General features: G+C 38.8%; 1 protein-coding gene across 1 annotated transcript in view; it reads left to right on the top strand.

Annotated features, from left to right (window-relative positions):
• The window catches only part of ube2j1 (ubiquitin-conjugating enzyme E2, J1), a 57,151-nt gene that overhangs the window by 31,372 nt on the left and 5,951 nt on the right, over positions 1-19,828 (top strand). The window contains exons 5-7 of the mRNA XM_042503734.1: positions 2,623-2,728; positions 13,335-13,464; positions 14,506-14,634. Of these exons, the coding sequence (XP_042359668.1) occupies positions 2,623-2,728; positions 13,335-13,464; positions 14,506-14,634 (365 nt within the window). The remainder of the gene's footprint in view (positions 1-2,622; positions 2,729-13,334; positions 13,465-14,505; positions 14,635-19,828) is intronic.

The raw sequence follows: 19,828 nt of genomic DNA, 5'->3' as shown, positions 1-19,828 counted from the left end.
TTTTCTATTTGTTACTTAATTCACATGACACTCAGTGAAGTCAAATTTATATAATGGGTTGTCATCACAGAGCAACTACACAACACGACGAGGTGTGTACAGCACTGATATTCACTGTGTCTGCTCAGTTTAAAAAAGTGGGAAAAAACAAATAACTGTCCTCTCAGAGCAGAGGGTTTTTTCCATGTGGGTGGGGCAGCAGACACAAATAAATGATGAAGATTTTCAGTTTAGTTCAGTTGAATTTAGTTAAGTTTATTAGCACAAAGTGATGAAAATAAAAGTATATAACAATAGACATAGCATACTGTGCAAGACAAGTACGAAACCCCAAAGACAAAACCTCCATTCTATAATTTATAGTTTACCCTGTTACTATTGATATTGGTTACTTTAATACAGGTATGTCCAAATTTTGGCTCGGTGGCTCGGTAATTACAGCAGATCACTTAACATTTTTTCCTGTTTTTTCTGCTAATGAAAGTACTATTATAAAAGAGATGTCATATAAACAAAATAAGAAAAAAAATGCATTAAGTTGACAGGGAAGGCCACTGCTTTTAGGAGCAATGGAATAGTGAATGCGTACAGTTGTATAATTTGTATGTGATTTTTTATTTTGTTTTTATAACCCACATAATGCAAGATGCGGCTGGCCCCATTACAGATTTGCACAAAACTTAAGGGATATTTTGGACTGGAGGTGTCACGATTTCACAGAGGAAATGTGGATTCAAAACTTCAAGATGATCCGCTCAACTTTTGAGGAGTTATTAGTTTCATAACATCATGCCCATGAGAACAAGTTCCAATCGACAAGCACGTAGCCGTACCATCGTGTGACCTATAGAAGCCAAAAAAGTGTTTCCATTGCAGTTTTGTGCAAACTTTTTTGAAATTTGTTTTATATTCACAATTTCATTCACGCAATTTGAGGGTTGCCTTCACCTTCTGTTCAGCCAAAATGCGGCAGTCACCAGCGCCTGTCTGTCGGGGGAAGTGCTTTTTCTCTATGAGGCCACACGCCTCCACAGATGCCTACTCCTCATAAGAAACAATTGAAAAAAAAAACACTTAGTGGACACAGGCCCCAAGGTCAACAATTGCGTTTACTGTACGTTGCAATGAAACTGTTACCATGTGGGTCATTATGGCTGCACCTAGCAATTATTTTTTTATCGATTATTTTTTTTAATTGATCTAACTATTATTTTTTTATTACTTGATTAATATAACTCCAGGGCTTTATTCCCCCCAAAAAATAGCCCAGTCTTAACCGGTAATCTATGTTTTACAGTCTGATATAAAGTCTCTCCAAAATAAAATTAATGCAGGAGCTTGTTCCACTCAAGTAAAAGGAATGTAGTGCAATCTACATTTAGCAAAATAAATAAAACAATGTAAAATTCAAGTCACTTTACAAAACAATTGCTCTTTGTTACTGTAACAAACCTTAAATCTAGCAGTCCAACAAAACATCTTACAGTAAAATTACTGCAATTTGAATAACAACTATAAGTTTTCTCTTACAGAAATAATTATAATGAGTACATTCTTTCTGCTTCAAAATAGTCCAGCAGTAACTGGGCCTTAAGGCATACCACTGCCTGCTGATATAGGTGCTGTATTTTCATATTTATAAGCACATATTCCACTCATTTATGAAGTTATACAAGCTCCTGCACAGCTGACACCCCCATCCTGTAAATATTTTAAAATAAAATGCAATGTATCAGCAACTGATGGGATTCTGTCCACAGAAAGAGTGAGTTAGTTTTTGTTTTGAAAGGGAAGCGAGGAAGTTGAGGTAAAACAAACATCTTTGTATTTCCTCATCTCTGTGACAGAGAGAGATTTTAAACTGCAGTATAAAGTGGTACAAAGTCAACAAATGCGAGCGTCACGTGTAAAAAAACAGCAAGCCAACGTTCCTCTAGATGTGCTGCAGATGTGTCGATTACGTCGACGTGTCGCCCCAGCCCTAGTCTTTTTACAGGCAAAGACAAGGGAAAAACTTCAAACCACAGAGCAAATAGAATAAATTCTGCAAAGGAAATTTCGCCTCAAACAACATGCAAAATAATCCACCTCCCAAAAAAAATGCTGGTGTGTGTCAAAGGGCCGAATCACTAAACCACAGAATACCAGTCTACATGTCATGTGGTCAATGTCAGCGGTAGATATCATGGTACAATCCAGTGTGGATAACCTTTAAAGAAGGCTTATCTTTCAAAGACAGTCAGATATGATGGGCTTCCAGATGCTTCATTCAGTGTATTGGATAGACCGGAGCACAGACGAGACCCAGCAAGTCATAACACAGACACAAACACACCCTTGACCCTGACCATATTGTAAAACGCGTCCTGTGCCAGCTGGAGAATGTGTGAGTACAGACACATGGTGGATGTCCTCACATAGGCCAGGGTAAATCCAGGCTTACGCCCAGAAAACAAAAGCATCACTCCCACTTATGTAACACCGGCACCGAACATGACGACATGTGCAGCCTGTCGTGTAATTTAACCTTCACTGTTTAGCCCAGGAATGTTAAACGTGCTCTGATTTAAATCTTTCTCACCTCCCCCTTGTTCTCTCTCCTCTTGTCTGTTTCTCTACCAGTCCGAACTGCCCTTATAGCTATAATCGGATTCATGCCAACAAAAGGAGAGGGCGCAATAGGATCTCTTGATTATACTCCAGAAGAGAGGAGGGCCCTTGCCAAAAAGTAAGATTTGGTGGATGAGAATCTTTCCAATGTTTACTCTCTGCAGAGCATGTGTTGTGTGTTGTGTTGTGTTGTGTTGTGTTGTGTTGTGTTGTGTGTGTGTGTGTGTGTGTGTGTGTGCGTGTGCGTGTGCGTGTGCGTGTGCGTGCGCGTGCGCGTGCGCGCGCGCGCGCGCGTGGGGTGAGGATGATTATGCAGTGAGTGTGTAGACTGCTGTGGAACAGTGTGTATTGTGCACAGGGTCTATACTCTGTACTATACAAGGTCTATACTCTGTAGAAACAATTTGTGATATCTGGGAAATTGTCTTGACTTATTTATGATTAGGGTGGGCGATATATATCAAATATACTCGATGTATAGCAGCTTGTTCCACGTGGAATGTATAAAATGACTATCGCAGACATCAAGTATAAATTGATTTGTTGTTTTTATAAGCCACAGGTACTTTATTTAACTTCCTTATAACAGTATTTCAAGAAAAGGTATTATAATAATAGTGGATTCAACTTTATTATTTGACAGTAGCTACTTTTTTAACTTTATTGTAACTGCAGTTCATTTAGCATTTTTTTATTTTATTTCAGTAGTTAACATTAGTTTAAAGGACATTTAAAAACGACATATCGCCCAGTCCCAGTGCCAACATTAAATGCAATGCATGATGCTAGTTCAATTCTATTAAAGGGTAACTTAGGTATTCTTCAACTTGGACAACTCATGACTCGCCACCATGTAAACACATCTGAGCATCAATTATTACTACTCAAGACACTTGTTTTAGCCACTGACAGGCTCAGATTATTATTTTTAAGCCACTTTTCCACTGCACAAAAATCCACTAACATTTTATAACATCTGGCTTTTGTATTTGATTGGAAAGGTTACAATCAGCATTCACTCTGGTTACAAATGACTCTAGGGCGGTACTGGTTTTTCATACCTTCTTGGAATTTCACCTGGGTTTATGATGATATCAGTGTTCAACGCAAACAATTTTTTATACACATCAGTTTATGATACACCTGTTTTCATTGTTAAACAGAGAAAGACAACCATACACCCTCTGCATTTAGGTTTCTCTCCTTTACCAAACTAAGACTAGCTTAAGTACCTCGTTAACTCATCTTAAAATACACTTAAAATGAAAATCACACCATCTGGATTTCTAAATAGAAAATAGAATAAATAAATAAATAAAAACATGCTAGAAAAAAATAAAACAAAAAGGCATACTAAAAAAAGCTCTGGTCTGTTTGTAACAGAAAGGATTCTATTTCCTACTTATAGCAAGTTTTCCAGCATTTAAAAACCCCTCATATACCTGCTAATTTTGGTATATGAAAGGTATTGGTGTCTGACAAAATCATGGGAAGGATCCCTACAGTGATAGACTTTTTTGTTAAAGATAAATATCCAAAATCACCAAAGACACCAGATATCACCATAGACTGAACCTGTCAGTGTCAAAAAGAACTCTTTCCGTGGCTGTACAATAACGGTGTTCACATGCCCACAGTGGTTACATTGCAGCCTGTTTTATGGCTGAAGGCTTCAGTGCTCTCACTCATTACTGGAAGAATTCCAAAATCTGTTTTTCCCTTTAATCACACAGACTCAAAAACATGGGAAAGTAGGGTCCACATTGTAAAATACTGAAGTTCCGCTTAAACACAGCAAACTCGATTGGAGCGTGTAATGTAATCAGCACCTGAGCCTCTGCGGACATGCCTCCAACTAATAACTCCCTCATCACAAAGGGGAAGGACTGTGCCCAAGCCAGTCCTGGTATTGCAAGATGACAAATCCATTATCACCAAAATACCCAGTCTCTGGAGGGGGCATGAGTGGGCATGTTGCTCTTCATTTCACACCGCGTTTCCCTCAGAGGAAACGTTACAAAGCCAGGGAAGGAGAGGATCCAGCTTAAGTCGCTCCTCTATTAGCAGATGAGACGGGGGGTCTTGATCAGCAAACTGTTTCATTAGCACATGGAGATGAGATAGACAGCAAGACGCACTTTGCTATAAATACAAGGCTGCTTATCTCCCTGATGGAAAACCTTTTTTTTTCTTCTCACTCTTACTAAGGCTGAGGCAGCGCTTTTTTTTGGTTTCTCATCTCGTGTTTCTGTGCCCATGGTGATTGTGAGAGCTGTCAGTCAGAGAAGGGCCCCTGCACAGCAGGATATTTTTGTCAAAAATTTTCAGAGTTTGCCAAGTTTGTGGCTGACAAGTAAACTGACGAAGATGATGGGCAGCTTGTGACGAGGCAGGACAAACACAAGGGGATGTATTGGGGGTCTAGGGAGTCTCAGAAATGGGTATGAAAAATGTCAGTCATCTCTGACAACTGAGTGCTCAGTTGATATACAGGAGATGTACTGTCAGTGCATATATTGTGATATCAGTTAAGTCATTCACAGTTTAAGGATGTAGTGGCCTAACCAATGATCATGTCAGAGGCAAGGGCAAAGTTAAGCCATAGTTATTGTGCAATTTATTGGTGTGATTGGCATAGCTAGTGCTGTTTTGTTCATTTTATTGTAACTGCGAAGGCATTTATGGGCACAGTACCTGAGTCCAAGACAAATTTCCTTATGAGGAACGACATGTATCAAATCGCATCGTATTGCATCGTATCGCATCACATTGCATCATATTGCATCGCATTGTATTGCATTGCAAAGCATTAAATTAAAATTGCTCAGTAAGTCCCAGTTATATCAATCCCTCAATTCCTCAAAATGCTTCATAAAAACTTTTGGTCTATCCTAATTTTTTGTTGGATGTGTATATGTGTGCTTGTGTGTGATTTTGTGTCCCCTCTCTAAATTTGGATGTTTTTGTGGGTCCTTGGACGCAGTTTTGGTGGAACTCTTCATGAGTTATTTTTTCATCAGCAGCAGTATGTGGAGTTTGGGTGGGTAATTGATTAGTCAATCTCACCCAGTCAGATCAGCTGTATAGATGAGAGGAGCAGCTGCTGCAGAGGGAGTGAAAGCAAACTTTCAGGCCCAGGACATTAAGTTTCACTCTCACTGCTCCTGCCGTTCTGTCTGTGTCTAGACTATGCAATGAATAACCAAACAGTATATCGTTGTTGTCGGGCACATGCCTCATATCTCCACACTATCAATCAATGATATGTATTTAAAAAAACTTGTGACTAAACCTATCTCCACTGGATCCTTCTTAAAAACACAGCATTTTTTTCTAATTCTTGAAATGCCTATTATCCATCCCACAGAGCAGTGCACATACAGTACATATGATAATGTCTGCTCTTATTCATTCAAACTCAGTGGTGGCACTAGTGTTTATAAATGCAGCTCAGATAAACAGGGCTTCACTGAGTGCCTGTCAACCTGAAAATGTTATCCAACTCAAATTGTGATAGCAAAATGCTATGTTTGTACCAAACTGGAGCTGGTCCAAAGTTAAAAGTAAATGTTAGCCACTGATAGTCAGCAAGCTCACACTGTGGATATCTTTGCCTCTGTCAGTCAACTCCTCAGTCCTTCAGATCGCTGTTTGCTTCAGAGCTCCAGTGTGGTGTTGTGACAGAAAGGAAGAAGGCAGTGGAAATAACAAGTGACACCACCACAGCAGTGACAGATACGATTTAACATTCCTTCTGGAGCTTGGCTATTCTCTCGGTAGTTGTCATGTCAGCACGAGTGTGCGCTGAAATATTTTACTAGCATACATCATTAGCAAATTAAAGTCACTTTTAATGAGAAGTGAATCTTCCCTCCTTTCTTGGAGTGTGATCTGTGGAGTGTGTGAGCTGCACATTTGCAGTCACTAACCACCAGTCAACAGGTTTCTGTGCTGTTAGACTCTGTACACAGGCTGCGTGAGAATGCAGCAGCTTCAAACCACCTCCTTGACATAAAAGTTATCCTCATGCTGTGCATCTGTGCGTGAAGCGTGAGCGATTACTTGGGCTGTGTAGCCATTGATTAAGATAAAGGAGGCAGATGTGTGAATGGGCAACGGAAAGACTGCTGAAACACCTGTGTGTCGCAGAGATGACGAGCTTTGCAATCTAAAGAAAAATAAGATGACATGAAACTGTCTTGTATGGTTTCACAATAGTCATTTTCACTGGAAATGTGTTTATAATATTTTTTTGTGCACCCCTGCCCATTCAGTTGTTGAATTATTTAAGGTACAGTGCAGTAGGCATTTTCCTCTACCCCTGGGCCATTGTGCCAACATGTTCCACTGTGCTATTTACACAGCTTCAAGTTGTATAAATACTTCTCTGACCAGAGAGTCTATGAATTGCCTGCGGTGGGCCGAGGGGGGACAGTTGTCACAGTACGCGTGAATATTTGACAACTCAACAAATAAATTGTAGGTGAAAACTGGCAAAATGCAAGAAAGCATACTCCTAGTCCTCAGGGGCATGTTTTCCCCCTTTGTTTTTAATTTCATAGTTGTTTTTTTTTTTAAGTTTCAGGGCCTTTTTATTTTCAAAGTTGTTTGTTCTGTGTGTGTGATCTAGCATTTTGGAAAATCCTTGTAGCCCTGGTTTATTTTCTGTTATTTTCTGTTTCTGTTTTATGTTGCAGAATCTTAACAATTCTTCAATATGTAATAGGAAAAAAACTCAAGAGGTTGCTTTTTTTGTGGCGAGTGTACTACAGGTACATAAAATTCAATCCTAAAAGTCCATTCCTTGAATTTTGAAGGTTAGAATAGCAAAAACTTTATACACAGTATTTTATAATACTGTGAGACAAGATTTTACAAGTCATGGCAACTATAATTTTGTCTTCCATCTTGATAATTGTCAAAGTCACAAAGTAACAAACCTACCAGGACTGTGTGTTTGCACACAACTGACAAGTGCATTTTGCTGCAGAGCATGTTCAGTAGGGTCCACCTTTTTGCTGGACAACTCTGCATTTGTTTGCTGAAGCCATCTGAGTTGTTAATCGATTAACTGCCATTTCATTGACTGGTTAAGTTAATTTTGCTACTCTTCAGTTTACTGCACTGCCGACCCATAGATATAGAAACGTAAATGCAGTGCTGAAGCTCTCTGAGGCAATCAAGCACCAGGCCAACCTCTCGATTTTATGTTTTTTGCACTTTTTCTTTTTCTTTTCTAAAACATTAAGCAGTTAGTTACCAGTTAATTGATATTGGGCTATCTAAAAGAACATAAATTGAATCTGACATCCCTATTTGGAACCTCTGCTTAGCCAACAGAGTGTTCTAAATGAAATAAATGAGAGTGGAGAGTTTTTTTTCTCTCCTTACGCTAACATTGGTCTGAACGTGGCCTAAGTCCTGAGTATGCTTTCAATAGTCTGTGGTTGTCTTCTTCAAATTCTCATTGCCGTCTTCCCGTGTTTTTTGAAAGAAACCAGTTTGTTTAGTTTTCAAATGGCTAATGACAAATAAATCTACCTTGTACCTTGCACACACACAAAACACAGCAGAGGTAGTGAAGAATGCAATAAGAGAAAGAACTCGATTGTTGAATTGTCTTTTTACCCCCTTATTCCACTATTGCAAAGCAAGTTTCAGATGCTGTTAGACCATCCAACAAGTACTTAGCTTACAGTGCCTTAAAACCTCCCTGCCACTAAATATTACCAAATGTGAAATGAAATTGTAAGAACACTTGTGGACCGATGATTGACACGACATATCATCCTCTCAGCGTGCATCTCAGATTTTACAAACCAAATCTCCAGTTCTGGCGTTTCTCTCCGAGCTCAGATGTGTTCTTGATGTTCAGCACTTCCGCCTAAAAGGATTCAAACAGTCATTCATGTGAGCAACCATTAACCAACCACGGAGCCTGTCTGCATGGCGTCCGCATTTGCAGACATCCACTGCCTGCTTAAGCTGTCATAGTCCAGGGACATGATGACTGGAGGCGTAAGAGAGCATTCGCCATGCCTTGCAAAATGTCTGATGCTTAATAAGCCCAACTTCTTCCTCCCCAGCTACATCTTAACTTCACTTGAATAGAATCCAATTTTCGTTTGGCTCCAGAGGAAGACGCTGATTTGGATCATTTAATACCATAATGTATCCAAATCTATCCATGCCACCTTTAGCCCGAGGAGTGCCACGGTGATGATGTGGTGTTCCTCAGAGCATGATTCATGCCTCCTCTTCACAGCTGTAACATCAGCTCATTAGCTGATGCAAGGGACGATTAGCTCTCCCAAGACAAATCCACAGAAACCTCCTTTGATGTGTTGCATTTTCATGTTTTTCTCCACATCGCTGCACGAAGCAGCTGTGTTGATCCTTCTCCCAGCAATATTGTGCTGAACCCCGCTGTCAGGACCGAGATGAAGGCGTAAAGGTGCACGCAACAATCTGAACCTTTAGCAGAGACCTGGCGTGTGAATGTGCCACAGGTGGTGAAGGCAAAAACAAACCTGTCAGCTGAGGATATAGGGCGAGGCAGCCAAAAATACAGACACACAGCCAATGCCATAAACACACAAATATACACACAGATGCACACAGCTTCTGAGGCTGTGTTCTCTGCCAGTTTGTTGACAGGATTCATACACTCCCCTGAAAAGTATGGGCAGCTCAATCTAAACTTCTTTTTAACTTCTTAATCAAGGTGCCAAATTGCCATTGGCCAGGCACCAGATGATGGTACATTTTTCTTTGGCAGACAAATCAATGAGCCACCCACAACACAGACTGCAACTTTGTGAGACGTGACTTTGAAATGCCTCATTCAGTGCACTTTGTCCGGTGTCTCTTTGTTTGTGTGGAGAGCGGCTCACTCTGACCATCAGCCAACACTTCAGAGCTGTGTCTGTGTCAGTCATACACTCTGCTGATTGGCTACTTGGTACACTGATCCACAATAATTCTCTGTTTGTTCATGTTTACAATGCCACAACAGTGTTTGCCACAGAATTACAATCTATGTCTGAGGTATCACCAAACTTCTTGGGTTTTTTTGGGTTTTTTTTTAAAAAAATCTTCTGTGTTCTGTGTCTAACACATGCATATGTTGTTTTACATTCTTTTTATGTGTGTAATGTATGTGTTTAATGTCCAGTTTGTAAAGCAAAATTTTAAATTATGGGGGATAAAAAGATTTAGGAAAAGAATCATAACAACATGACGTTAGGTACAGAATTTAAACTAACTTGAGCAGTGTTGCCCACCGAATCAGAAATTATGTGGGGCAGTAGTGGACGGCGGGTGTGTGTGTGTGTGTGTGTGTGTGTGAGAGAGAGAAAGAGAGAGAAAGCAGACTTCCTGTTACTTTATTCTCTTTCTTGTGTGCATGTGTTCCTGTTGTTTTTTGTTTTTTATCATTCTGTGTCCCCTCTCTTTTCTGATGTTTTTTGTGGGTGCGTAATTGCAGCCCAGGCGTTTGGTTATTGATTCTTATTCAGAGGACTCATCTCTGTGTTTACATTGTTTTGAACTCTGAAACAAGTATTTGAATTTAGATGTATACTGTTTTGCTGGAGTCACATTTCCCATGTCAATGGACATATTCATGAGATAAGACAAAGGAAAAATACCAGGATTTTTCTTGAAGCACATAGCAGTGACATTATGTATTTAAGATAAGGTGTTGAGTTTATTTGCACTCGGGATGAATTTCAAACCTTTTTCCACTTAATGATGAATTGCAACCATGAGCCACTGTATAATTGCATACAGGTTGCGTGACATATATCAGGAAGAAATGTAATTATTGTACAAGCCGGCTGGTAAGTCTTGGCAGGTTAATTTTTCAGTTAACTTGGCAGATTAATCTTATGTAGTGTGACAAGTGAGCCTGAACATTAATATCGGGCCTGTTCAGAATTAACAGGTCATTTATTTTGTTGCTGAAGCACAGCCATTGAACGTACAGTAATATTTTCATTTGTGAAGCAGTTTGTTTACTCATAGAGTGGAGGGATCTGGTTATTCATCAAATGGAAACTGTTACATGCAACAACAAAAAAAGGTCTCTGCACATTAAACGATAGAAGTACCAGTGTGTACCTAATAGGGTACGAATGGTTGTCACTAGGGGGGGACACCCTTTTGAGAGACATCTGTGTACGCATTAGTGCCTGTCAATTTTTTTTTCACACAAAAGTACCCCTTGGCTTAAATGGTACAAATTTGTACTTTACTTTACTTAAATCACTTTGAGCAGGAAACCATGAGCTTTGCTAACATAAGATTTAGACTGATGTGAATAGCTAATACTAGCATGTGAGCTAACTTTTAACTAGTAATATTTTTAATAGCTAACCTCTGTTTACTTATAGGTAATGCTAGTGTTACTGAGAGAGTGATGTAATCTTTGAATAATGTTGGCTTATGTTATCGGCAGTTTGGGCTATATTTGTACAAATTACACACTTATCTTTAAATTTCTGAGTGACATACAGGACTCCCCAACATGTAACATCGCCTGTCCGGCTCGGGACTAGATTTTAGGAAAGTAATGCTGTATTTTTGGTATTAATGCGGCACTGTTGCTGTCCATAAGTTGTATAGAAAGATAAACAACATGATGGATCCTCTAAAGTGTAACTTTTCAACCTGGATCGCCCATTGGTGTATAGGTAATAAAGCCCGCCCCTCCATGTTAGTGAATGGACAAAGGCCAACTAAAAACTCAAAGTAGGAAATAGATTTTTCCCAAAGATGGTTTCTGTCACTGAAGGTAGTTCTCATCACCTTGATGTTTGTCAAAGTGATGATTTTTTGATAAATTTGGTTTTAATGAGTTGTAAAATTATACAAATGGGGGCTTTTCCTCCATGATTGACAACTGAGACAGCCAATCCATGCACTTGCATTCAGTGGAGCTGGGTTTTGGCAGAAAATCCCCCACAGCGGATATCGTGGGTAAGTGGGGGTTTGTTATCCATCCTTTCTTTGTTGCTGTCTTGAAAAACTACAGTGCTTGGCAAAAGAAGACTGCACATTTTTCAGTGCTGCAGGTACCCTTTAGATTTAAATGGTACAAATATCTTTCTTTTGTCTTAAATCACTTTGTACCCTGTTTGTTAGTCAAAAGATGCACTTGTGGCCTCTAAAATACCAATACTGTACTTATTAGGGAACATTCTTTGAACCTTTGGGTACAAAACTGTTCTTGTCTCGTACCTCTATTTTTGAGATCGGAGGCCTTAGAAATTCTTGATTCATATTGAGTTTGCATAACACCTACAAGCAGTTCACACTGCTTTTGTTGATGCTGCAAAAATAAAACTGTATAGAAAAATAAATAAGATTATACTTAATCAAAAACAAAAGGAAATCCATTATTCAACAAAAGAAAAGTTGGTCCACCCCGATGGCTATTGGGCAGCAAGTAGCAAGCAGGCTTCCAGCAGGTCTGCACCAGAGGACTGTACTACAAAGCCAGTTGGACAGGGTCAAGCTGTCTTTGCTTTAGCTGGCTCAACAAAGCCTCGAGATAACAGGTACCACACTGGGGGATATCAGCTCGGTGCTCTGTTAACCCAGGCTTTCTCCTTTTGTGTCTGTACTCGTTCCCTTACAAGGGCTTTGTTGCATCATTTGACTCTACTGCAACACTAAATGGACCAATCACATCCCGCCAGCTTATTCCTATGAATAATATAAAACAATACTGCAGCAAAAAGCAACACCGTTGCTGCAAATAAAGCGAGAGGGATTCTTTCAGAAAATTGCAAATCATGTAAATTTGTAATTTGTAATTTGTATGAACATATTTATATATACTGTTGTTAAATACATACATTTAGCAATTCAGTGAGCTCTCAATGCCTACACTTTATTTCTAGCATGCCAACTGCACATTCTACAGCTCCTAAACTTTAAGCTTTGGTTTTTGGCCAAATCAAAGTGAAATTAATTTGACTGAATATTGAATTTGATTGAATATTTGATGGATACCTTCAGACTAATTCATTTTTCATAGGTTTTCTATGAGCTGGGATAATTCATTAGTGTATATTAGTTCAGCAGATCAGGACCAAAGATATAATTCAAAGTGGTAACATTGTGGTATGATCTGAAGGAATTATGCATTTCATATGCATTTAAACGTCATCCTGTGTGTTGATGGATTCACTCTGTCATCTCATACATTGAATAACATTACAAGTAAGTGCTTTACCTTAAAAGTTGCCAGCAATCAGCCCAGTGAATTTTTAAAAACAAAAATCTTCAGTCCACAGCTGCTGTTAGAGGCTGCAAACATTTTTCGAATGCATTAAAAGCCTGTCACAGTATGAACAGTAGTTAAAGTGAGTGGTTGGAGGATTGATTCTCTGCTGACCAGTCAACAGACTGCAGTATCTCTAGCTCCACCTTTAGTACTGGATCAGTGTGCGAGGTACCCAACAGAGGAGTGGCAAAAAATAGGGACGGGAAGGGACGGGTCTATCGGTCCCATCTACAACTTTTCACAATCCATATGCAAAAAAATGGTTACTGAACTGAACCAACCTGCTAAGTGGAAATGCAGCTATCGCAACACAGACAGGAATACCGAGCTGATGTGCTGGCAGGATGGAATAAATAATAACATCATGACATGTAGACTGAGAGGTGCTCTTGTGGCAGGAGGTCCTAACCATGAATCATCTGTTCTCCGGCAGGTCCCAGGACTTCTGCTGTGAAGCGTGCGGCTGCTCCATGCGCTCCGCCCTCCTGGCTCTGACACCCAACAGCAACCCCAGCGCAGAGGACCACAAGGCTAAAGAGCTGGCTCAGCAAATCAACTTCAAGGTACAAACACTGACTGCTACAAGAGTCCTTTTTGATGTATAACTGGTGGAAATGGTCGCCTATAACATGTTAGCGTAGGAAGTTTTTTACTTTTTTATTAACATCACTCAAAGGGACACTGTATTTAGTACGTATGCAAAAAAAGTTGATATGCTTTCTAATGTTAGTTTTATGTGCTGATATGTTGTTGCTATTGTTTGGTTGCTTTGTTTTTTTTTGTCATTTGTTTTTGTATGTTTTTTAAGATAGTTGTATTGTTTATTGATGTGTTTTTTCTCATATGATGTTTGAGTAATCCAAAAACTTGAATAAAAATACTTCAATGACATAAAAAGGGACAAGAAAATGACCTGAAAATAGTTTTAAAAAAACCCCAAAACAAAACAAAAAAACAAGAAATAAAGAAAAAGCCAAACAAGACTGGAAAAAGTGCTTAAAAATTCAAATAATTATGAAGCTTAACAAGTTAAAATATATAATTATAATATTTATACATATAGTTTTTCCTTAGCTTTTTTCTTGTTTTCTAGACATCTTTTTTTTAGAATAATTGTTTAAATCTAAAAATTTCTTACAATCTGGGGATCATTTCTTACCAAGTTGCTCCTTGCCTTTTCCCCAGGTTTTTGAAAGAAATCGCACCAATTTGCTTAGGTTTCAAAGACTTAACAGTCCCGTTATCCCTCTACTGTGTCCATTACAAAGTTTAACTGCAAAACTTTGAAAGCTGTCAATCTGAATGAAGTTCTTTCAGAAGCACCAATCACACTTGACGCTTCAGACATCATCAGTCACAATGTATTTTTAATTTGATCCAAACTCTGACACAGTGTGTAGAAACGGAGCACTTCCCCATATGGAAGAAGCTTTCGGAGCTTGTATATCATGGCCCGCTGTTCTGTATCAAAGAAAACAGGGCCTGCAGTGCGAGCAAACACACCACTAGAAGCCTCAATAATGAGCTGCCTCATGCTTGTCCAGTAGTGTAACAAGAGCAGAGGCCCAGTGTAGATGACTGCAGTTCCCTGTGTGTTCGTGCAGGCAGAGTCCAGTTTATCCAGACAGCCAAGTGAGAGCGGAGGAGCAGAGAGCGAGCCGTCCACACTCTCCCAGGGTGACACCTCCTCGTCTGGCAGTCAGGAAGCTTCTGACGGGCCCCAGGCTGAGCAGGTAGGTGTTACACTGCCACTCCAGGTTTACACAGAACAACAACACAACCAGCCTGCAGACAGCCAACTTCCTACAGAACTCACCGTCAACAGTTTTATGTGTTTTGGGGTTTTAAACGACAAATTTACCAGAAACCATTTTCACAAAATGTGTTCAGATGGCTTTACTGTCCTGCAGCCAGCCATTGGGTTCACTTTATGTCAGTATTCTATGAAAATGCATTTTGCATATTCTTATTCACTACAGTGAACACTTAGTCATCTTTATTATTTTTAACATTGTTATATTTTTTTGTCATATAATGCAGCTGAGGACAGCTGAGTGTGTTCTCTGAATTGTTCATTGCTGGATTAATCATCTCAAGCATGTCTCAAGCCTCCCCGGCATACGGCTACAGTATGACAATGTGCTGGACTGAGCTGGACACTGCACCCCATCAAGAGTAGCTGTTGCCAAGGTGATAGCTAGTAAGGATCCACATGAACAATAAACTCTCTCAAAATGCTAGAAATGAGTTCTCAAAACTAATTTGGGTTCATTACTAATTGGCTTTCAAGTTCGTACTGCCAGTCATTTCTGTTGGCTATAATAACATTGTATTTACCACGTTAATGTCCGAGAACTGGGAATGTGGTGGAATCACTAAGAAAAAATGCTGCAGTCAGACAGTTTGAAATAAGGATGCAGGATGATATCAGCACGTCATCAGTATCGGCCAATATTGACTTTAAAATGAAATATCTCTATCGGCTGACATGCTGATTTCTGCCAATATTACAAACCAAATTTATTTTTTTTAAAATTTATTCATTTTTGATTTACAAAGTGAATATGTACAAAACATCAACCCTGAGTTAAATTATTTTTCTTATTTCGCACAATGAATGAGCATTTCATATATTGAAAATACATGCATTTCATGTCTCCAGCTGCTGGTGGGCTGTCACAATAAGAGTATGCATAATAAGATGTTAATTCCACTGCAAAAGTGACTTGATTCTCACTAAAATTAGGTGGGGAAAAAATGGATTCATCAGTAGCGATATTGGTTATCAGCCAAGTAAGTCGTTCTATATCAGCATATCGGATATCTGCAAAAAATCTAATATCTTGCATCCCTAGTTTAGTTAGCCAATCCCATTATAAAATGAAGGTGAATAATAAAATCATGACTCAAACTGTTCATCACAGTGTGATTAGGTAGTATTACCAACATGGCAAAAAAAATGTTCCTTGTGACCTGTTTGATTTTGTCTTTTTTGCTAGTTGGATTTTTTTATGCCTCTGTATCAGCAATAGCCATGCTTTCAGGTTGTCCATCTGTCCATTCACCTGTGTCTTGTGTCTTTATTTGGGCTTTTCAATTATAACAGATATTACATATGAATAAAATAGTCTTGGCAGCAAATATGGTATACCACAAAATGAAAAGGCAAACCAGAAACACAAGTCAAACAGAACTAAACAAAAAAACAGTTACAATTAAAAAGCAGAGGTGAAAAACAGATGTTTTTGTCGTAATTACAATGTACAGAAATCTTGAAGATTACATGGGATGCAACACTTAATATTCTTATTTATGATTACCCTGAGGCCACTTCAGTCTTTGGTCTTTATCAACATTTTGTTTCAAAACGCTCATGAAGCTCCATCATATATTTTCAAACCCTGTTAGCTCTCCTTTTGTAAAATATGTTAGTTTTCCACAGAAACACGTGTCGAGGAATCCTGAAATTATGCTTTGAGGTGTGTACAGTATTTGTGGCCTAAAACATGCAGAAATATCCATGTTTTAATACTCAGACATTGTTGACGTGTTGCATATCACAGCGGTTGTTGGGGTATCACACACGACCACAGGAATAATGTGAAAGAAGATGAAAATTTAAAAGACATTTTGACGTGTCAAACGCAGGTGAAATCTAAGACCCAGTGTTAATGTTATTAGTCCCAGCTGTGCTTTTCCTGCTGTGACCGGGAACAGTAAACAAGAATGTTCCAGTGCTGTGAGGCAGAAAGGACTCCGCTTAACGAGATTTATTCTGAAAACAAAACAACATATAAAGTATAAAACACGTGGTGCTCATCAAGAAAATGTGTCAGTCTAACCCAAAATATGAAGAATTCTACCATGCTCTTAAGTTTACTGTCATTTTATGTTGCACTATCAATAAATATCATGGATTTTCTGGAAGAAAAACAATTGATGGGTAAAATATTGAGCTTAAATTGAAAATGAACCACCTGTCTAATCAAGAATATTTCATTACACTGATACAAAATCCATGTAAAAAAAATGATACAAATTTTGAATTAAGACAGATAGATAGATACTATGTTACAGATACAGAAATGTATGATAAAATGTTTAAAGAAAATATGTTTTGTAAATGTATGTTTCAGGACTTTTTTTTCTTGGTCTTTGTTTTATTTGTTTATTTATTTATTTCACAAATATTTGAACCTTTGAAACTTGACCAACTTGGCAAGAAATGTCGCACAGGTTGGTTGTAATTTTACCTAAAAATTAGTTTTCACAAAGAGGGGATATGTATTGGAAAATAATCCAAAAATAGGGGAAATGTCCAGAAAACTATATTTATGATGATGATAATTTTACAATAAAAATTGTGACAGAAAAAGTTATGATAAAATGTTTAAAGAAAAATAAATGGATAGATAGATAGATAGATAGATAGATAGATAGATAGATAGATAGATAGATAGATAGATAGCATTTAATCCACGTTTAGAATCTATTGTTTCTAGAATCTAAGTTTTGCGCCAATCTGCAACGAAAACCCGTCTACTGAGTCACGTTTCCTTTTTTTAGTTTCCTTGGTTTAAGTTACTGTTTAAGTGACATATTTTATTTATTCTCACTCATGAAAAACATGCATGGGAATATGCAGCTGATCTTCTGAATCAGTGGGTTCCCAAAGTGAGTGCTATGAAGGGGCTGAGAGTGAAACAAGATTTATCCGTTCCATTTCATATCTATTGTGCATCTTTGATTCTGTTTCACCACATTTAAGAAAATCAGCATGTTGGTGTTTTATGCTGCATTTTTAAACACCAAAACAGAAGAACAAAGCGATGAATATCAAAGTTTAACTCTGTTAAATATGCAGTTATACAGCAGCTAACGATATGAAAGTCTTCACAGGCGGTTGTCATAGTAACCCTTTTTGTTTTGTGGCCCAGGAGTTTGACACAGTCTGACAGGACCGAATCTGAGCCAGCCAACACAACTCAAACACAGCCAACTGTGTAACAGCAGATATGTCCATCAGTGTCTGATAGTGGATTCACTGTGTGCTGTCCCATCATCATGTCTGTGATCTGGCTCTCTCATCCCTGCTGTACAAGACAACAAGAGGTGCAGGTGCACGTCAAGCGTCAAACATTTCGAGGATTTTAACACTTTTGTAGGATTTTAGGACATTAGGGGCTTAGTTAGGACCTCTGTCAGAGGGAGGTTCTCCACTGGACCTTTTTTTTTTTTTGATGAACAAGCTCTATGTTGGTGCTGTTTTATGCACTCTGACACCTTATGTATACCAAAAGAACAGAAATATTTCCCACTGTGAATCACTTTTTATTGTGGATTACAATTTTTTTGGGGGGGGCCTGCACCCTGCACCCTGCACCCTATCGGGGGCCAGATTTGGGCCCTGGGCCGTAAGTTGAGTATCACTGCCCCAAACTCTATGCCTACCCGCTTTTTAGCAGTCCAGTGAATCGCAAAGGATTTGATTTAAATCCCTCCAGTAACTCGACACCACTCAAATATTCTTTTTCACTGGGAAATACTTCACAGTACAGACACCAGAGAGGCTTAAATTTCTGTCTCACTGGGAGGACAGTAGACAGAAGACAGCGTCTTCTCTCTACAGTAATTGCTTGCTGTGACACCGCCACAGATCTGTTGTTGGAGAAGAACACAACGTCTCCACAAGTTGGATCCTCGACAGACTAGAAAAAGAGATATGCAAGACATGTCACATTTCCAGTATGTTTTGCAACACTTCCTTTAAGTCTGTGGTTCCTAAACTTTTTCTGTCACGTCCCCCTTTGGAAGCTGAAAAAATGTCACGCACCCCTGACATGTACACTGACTGAACACTGAGGAATAGTAACAATACAAGCCAAACTTTTTAGACCACAGCACCTCTTTTAACAATTTTAGATTTAACAATATTGCACTATATTATACTAAACTGTATACAGTTATTTATTTATTTATTCAAAAGGGACACAGCATATTAATGAACATCAGTATAAAATACAGTAAATATGCTGTAATTAGCAGGACTGCTATTTCACATCCATAGCTAACAGACAATAGGAATAAAGACCGAATAAAAAAGAAAGAAAAGAAAGAAGAGAAACAATGAAAACCAAACAAATATAAAAATTATTAAAAATGTCCTCTGAAGGGGTTCTGTGGTCTAAAAACATTAACCACTGGTCTAGATAATAGCCTATTTGGCACCCTTTTTTTCCCTCGTTTCCTCTGCATTCAGTCAGCGTACATGTCAGGGGTGCATGAATTTTTTTTGGCATGTCAAAGAAAGTTTAGGAACCGCTGACATGAATAAAGTGCTGAGTGCTTTACTGGAAATATGGCATGTCTTGCATATCTCCATTTTTCTCTAGTCTGTCGAGAATCCAACTTGTGGAGCTGTTGTTGTGCTTTACCCTGAACCCTGGATCTGTGCCTGTGTGACAGCAAACAATTACTGTAGAAAGAAGCTACTGTTTGACTCTGTGCCACCGAAACTAAAGCCTGGAGCCGACTCGTGATGTATTACATCACCAGAGACTTAAAAAAACACACCACTGAAGTATAAATCTCTTTCTCTGACATGCAACTTAGAGAATACTAAGGATTATTTAGGCTTTGCTAATTCCTTCTCTTGATGCTTGGCATAATTAAAAACCTGACCTGTCTTCAGCATTCTGTGGTTCATATTTCAATCCATTTAAGCATCAGATAAATCGGTGGCTGTTCTGAAGCTCCGCAGTGAACAGCTAGAAGGATTTAATGGTTCTGTCTATTTGCAGCCAATTACACACTTTTTACAGTGTCCCTTTTAATTGGTGGCATGCTTCATCACCTGCTGACATTCCCTGAGCACCAAATCACTGAATATGGGAGGAAATGATTCTGCACGCTGACTTGTCAGCAGCC

This window comes from Plectropomus leopardus, chromosome 16 (genome assembly GCF_008729295.1).
Source record: "Plectropomus leopardus isolate mb chromosome 16, YSFRI_Pleo_2.0, whole genome shotgun sequence".
In the NCBI taxonomy this organism is placed as follows: Eukaryota; Metazoa; Chordata; class Actinopteri; order Perciformes; family Serranidae; genus Plectropomus; species Plectropomus leopardus.
Note: the sequence above shows the minus strand (reverse complement) of the source record. Positions and strands in the feature narration are given on the sequence as shown.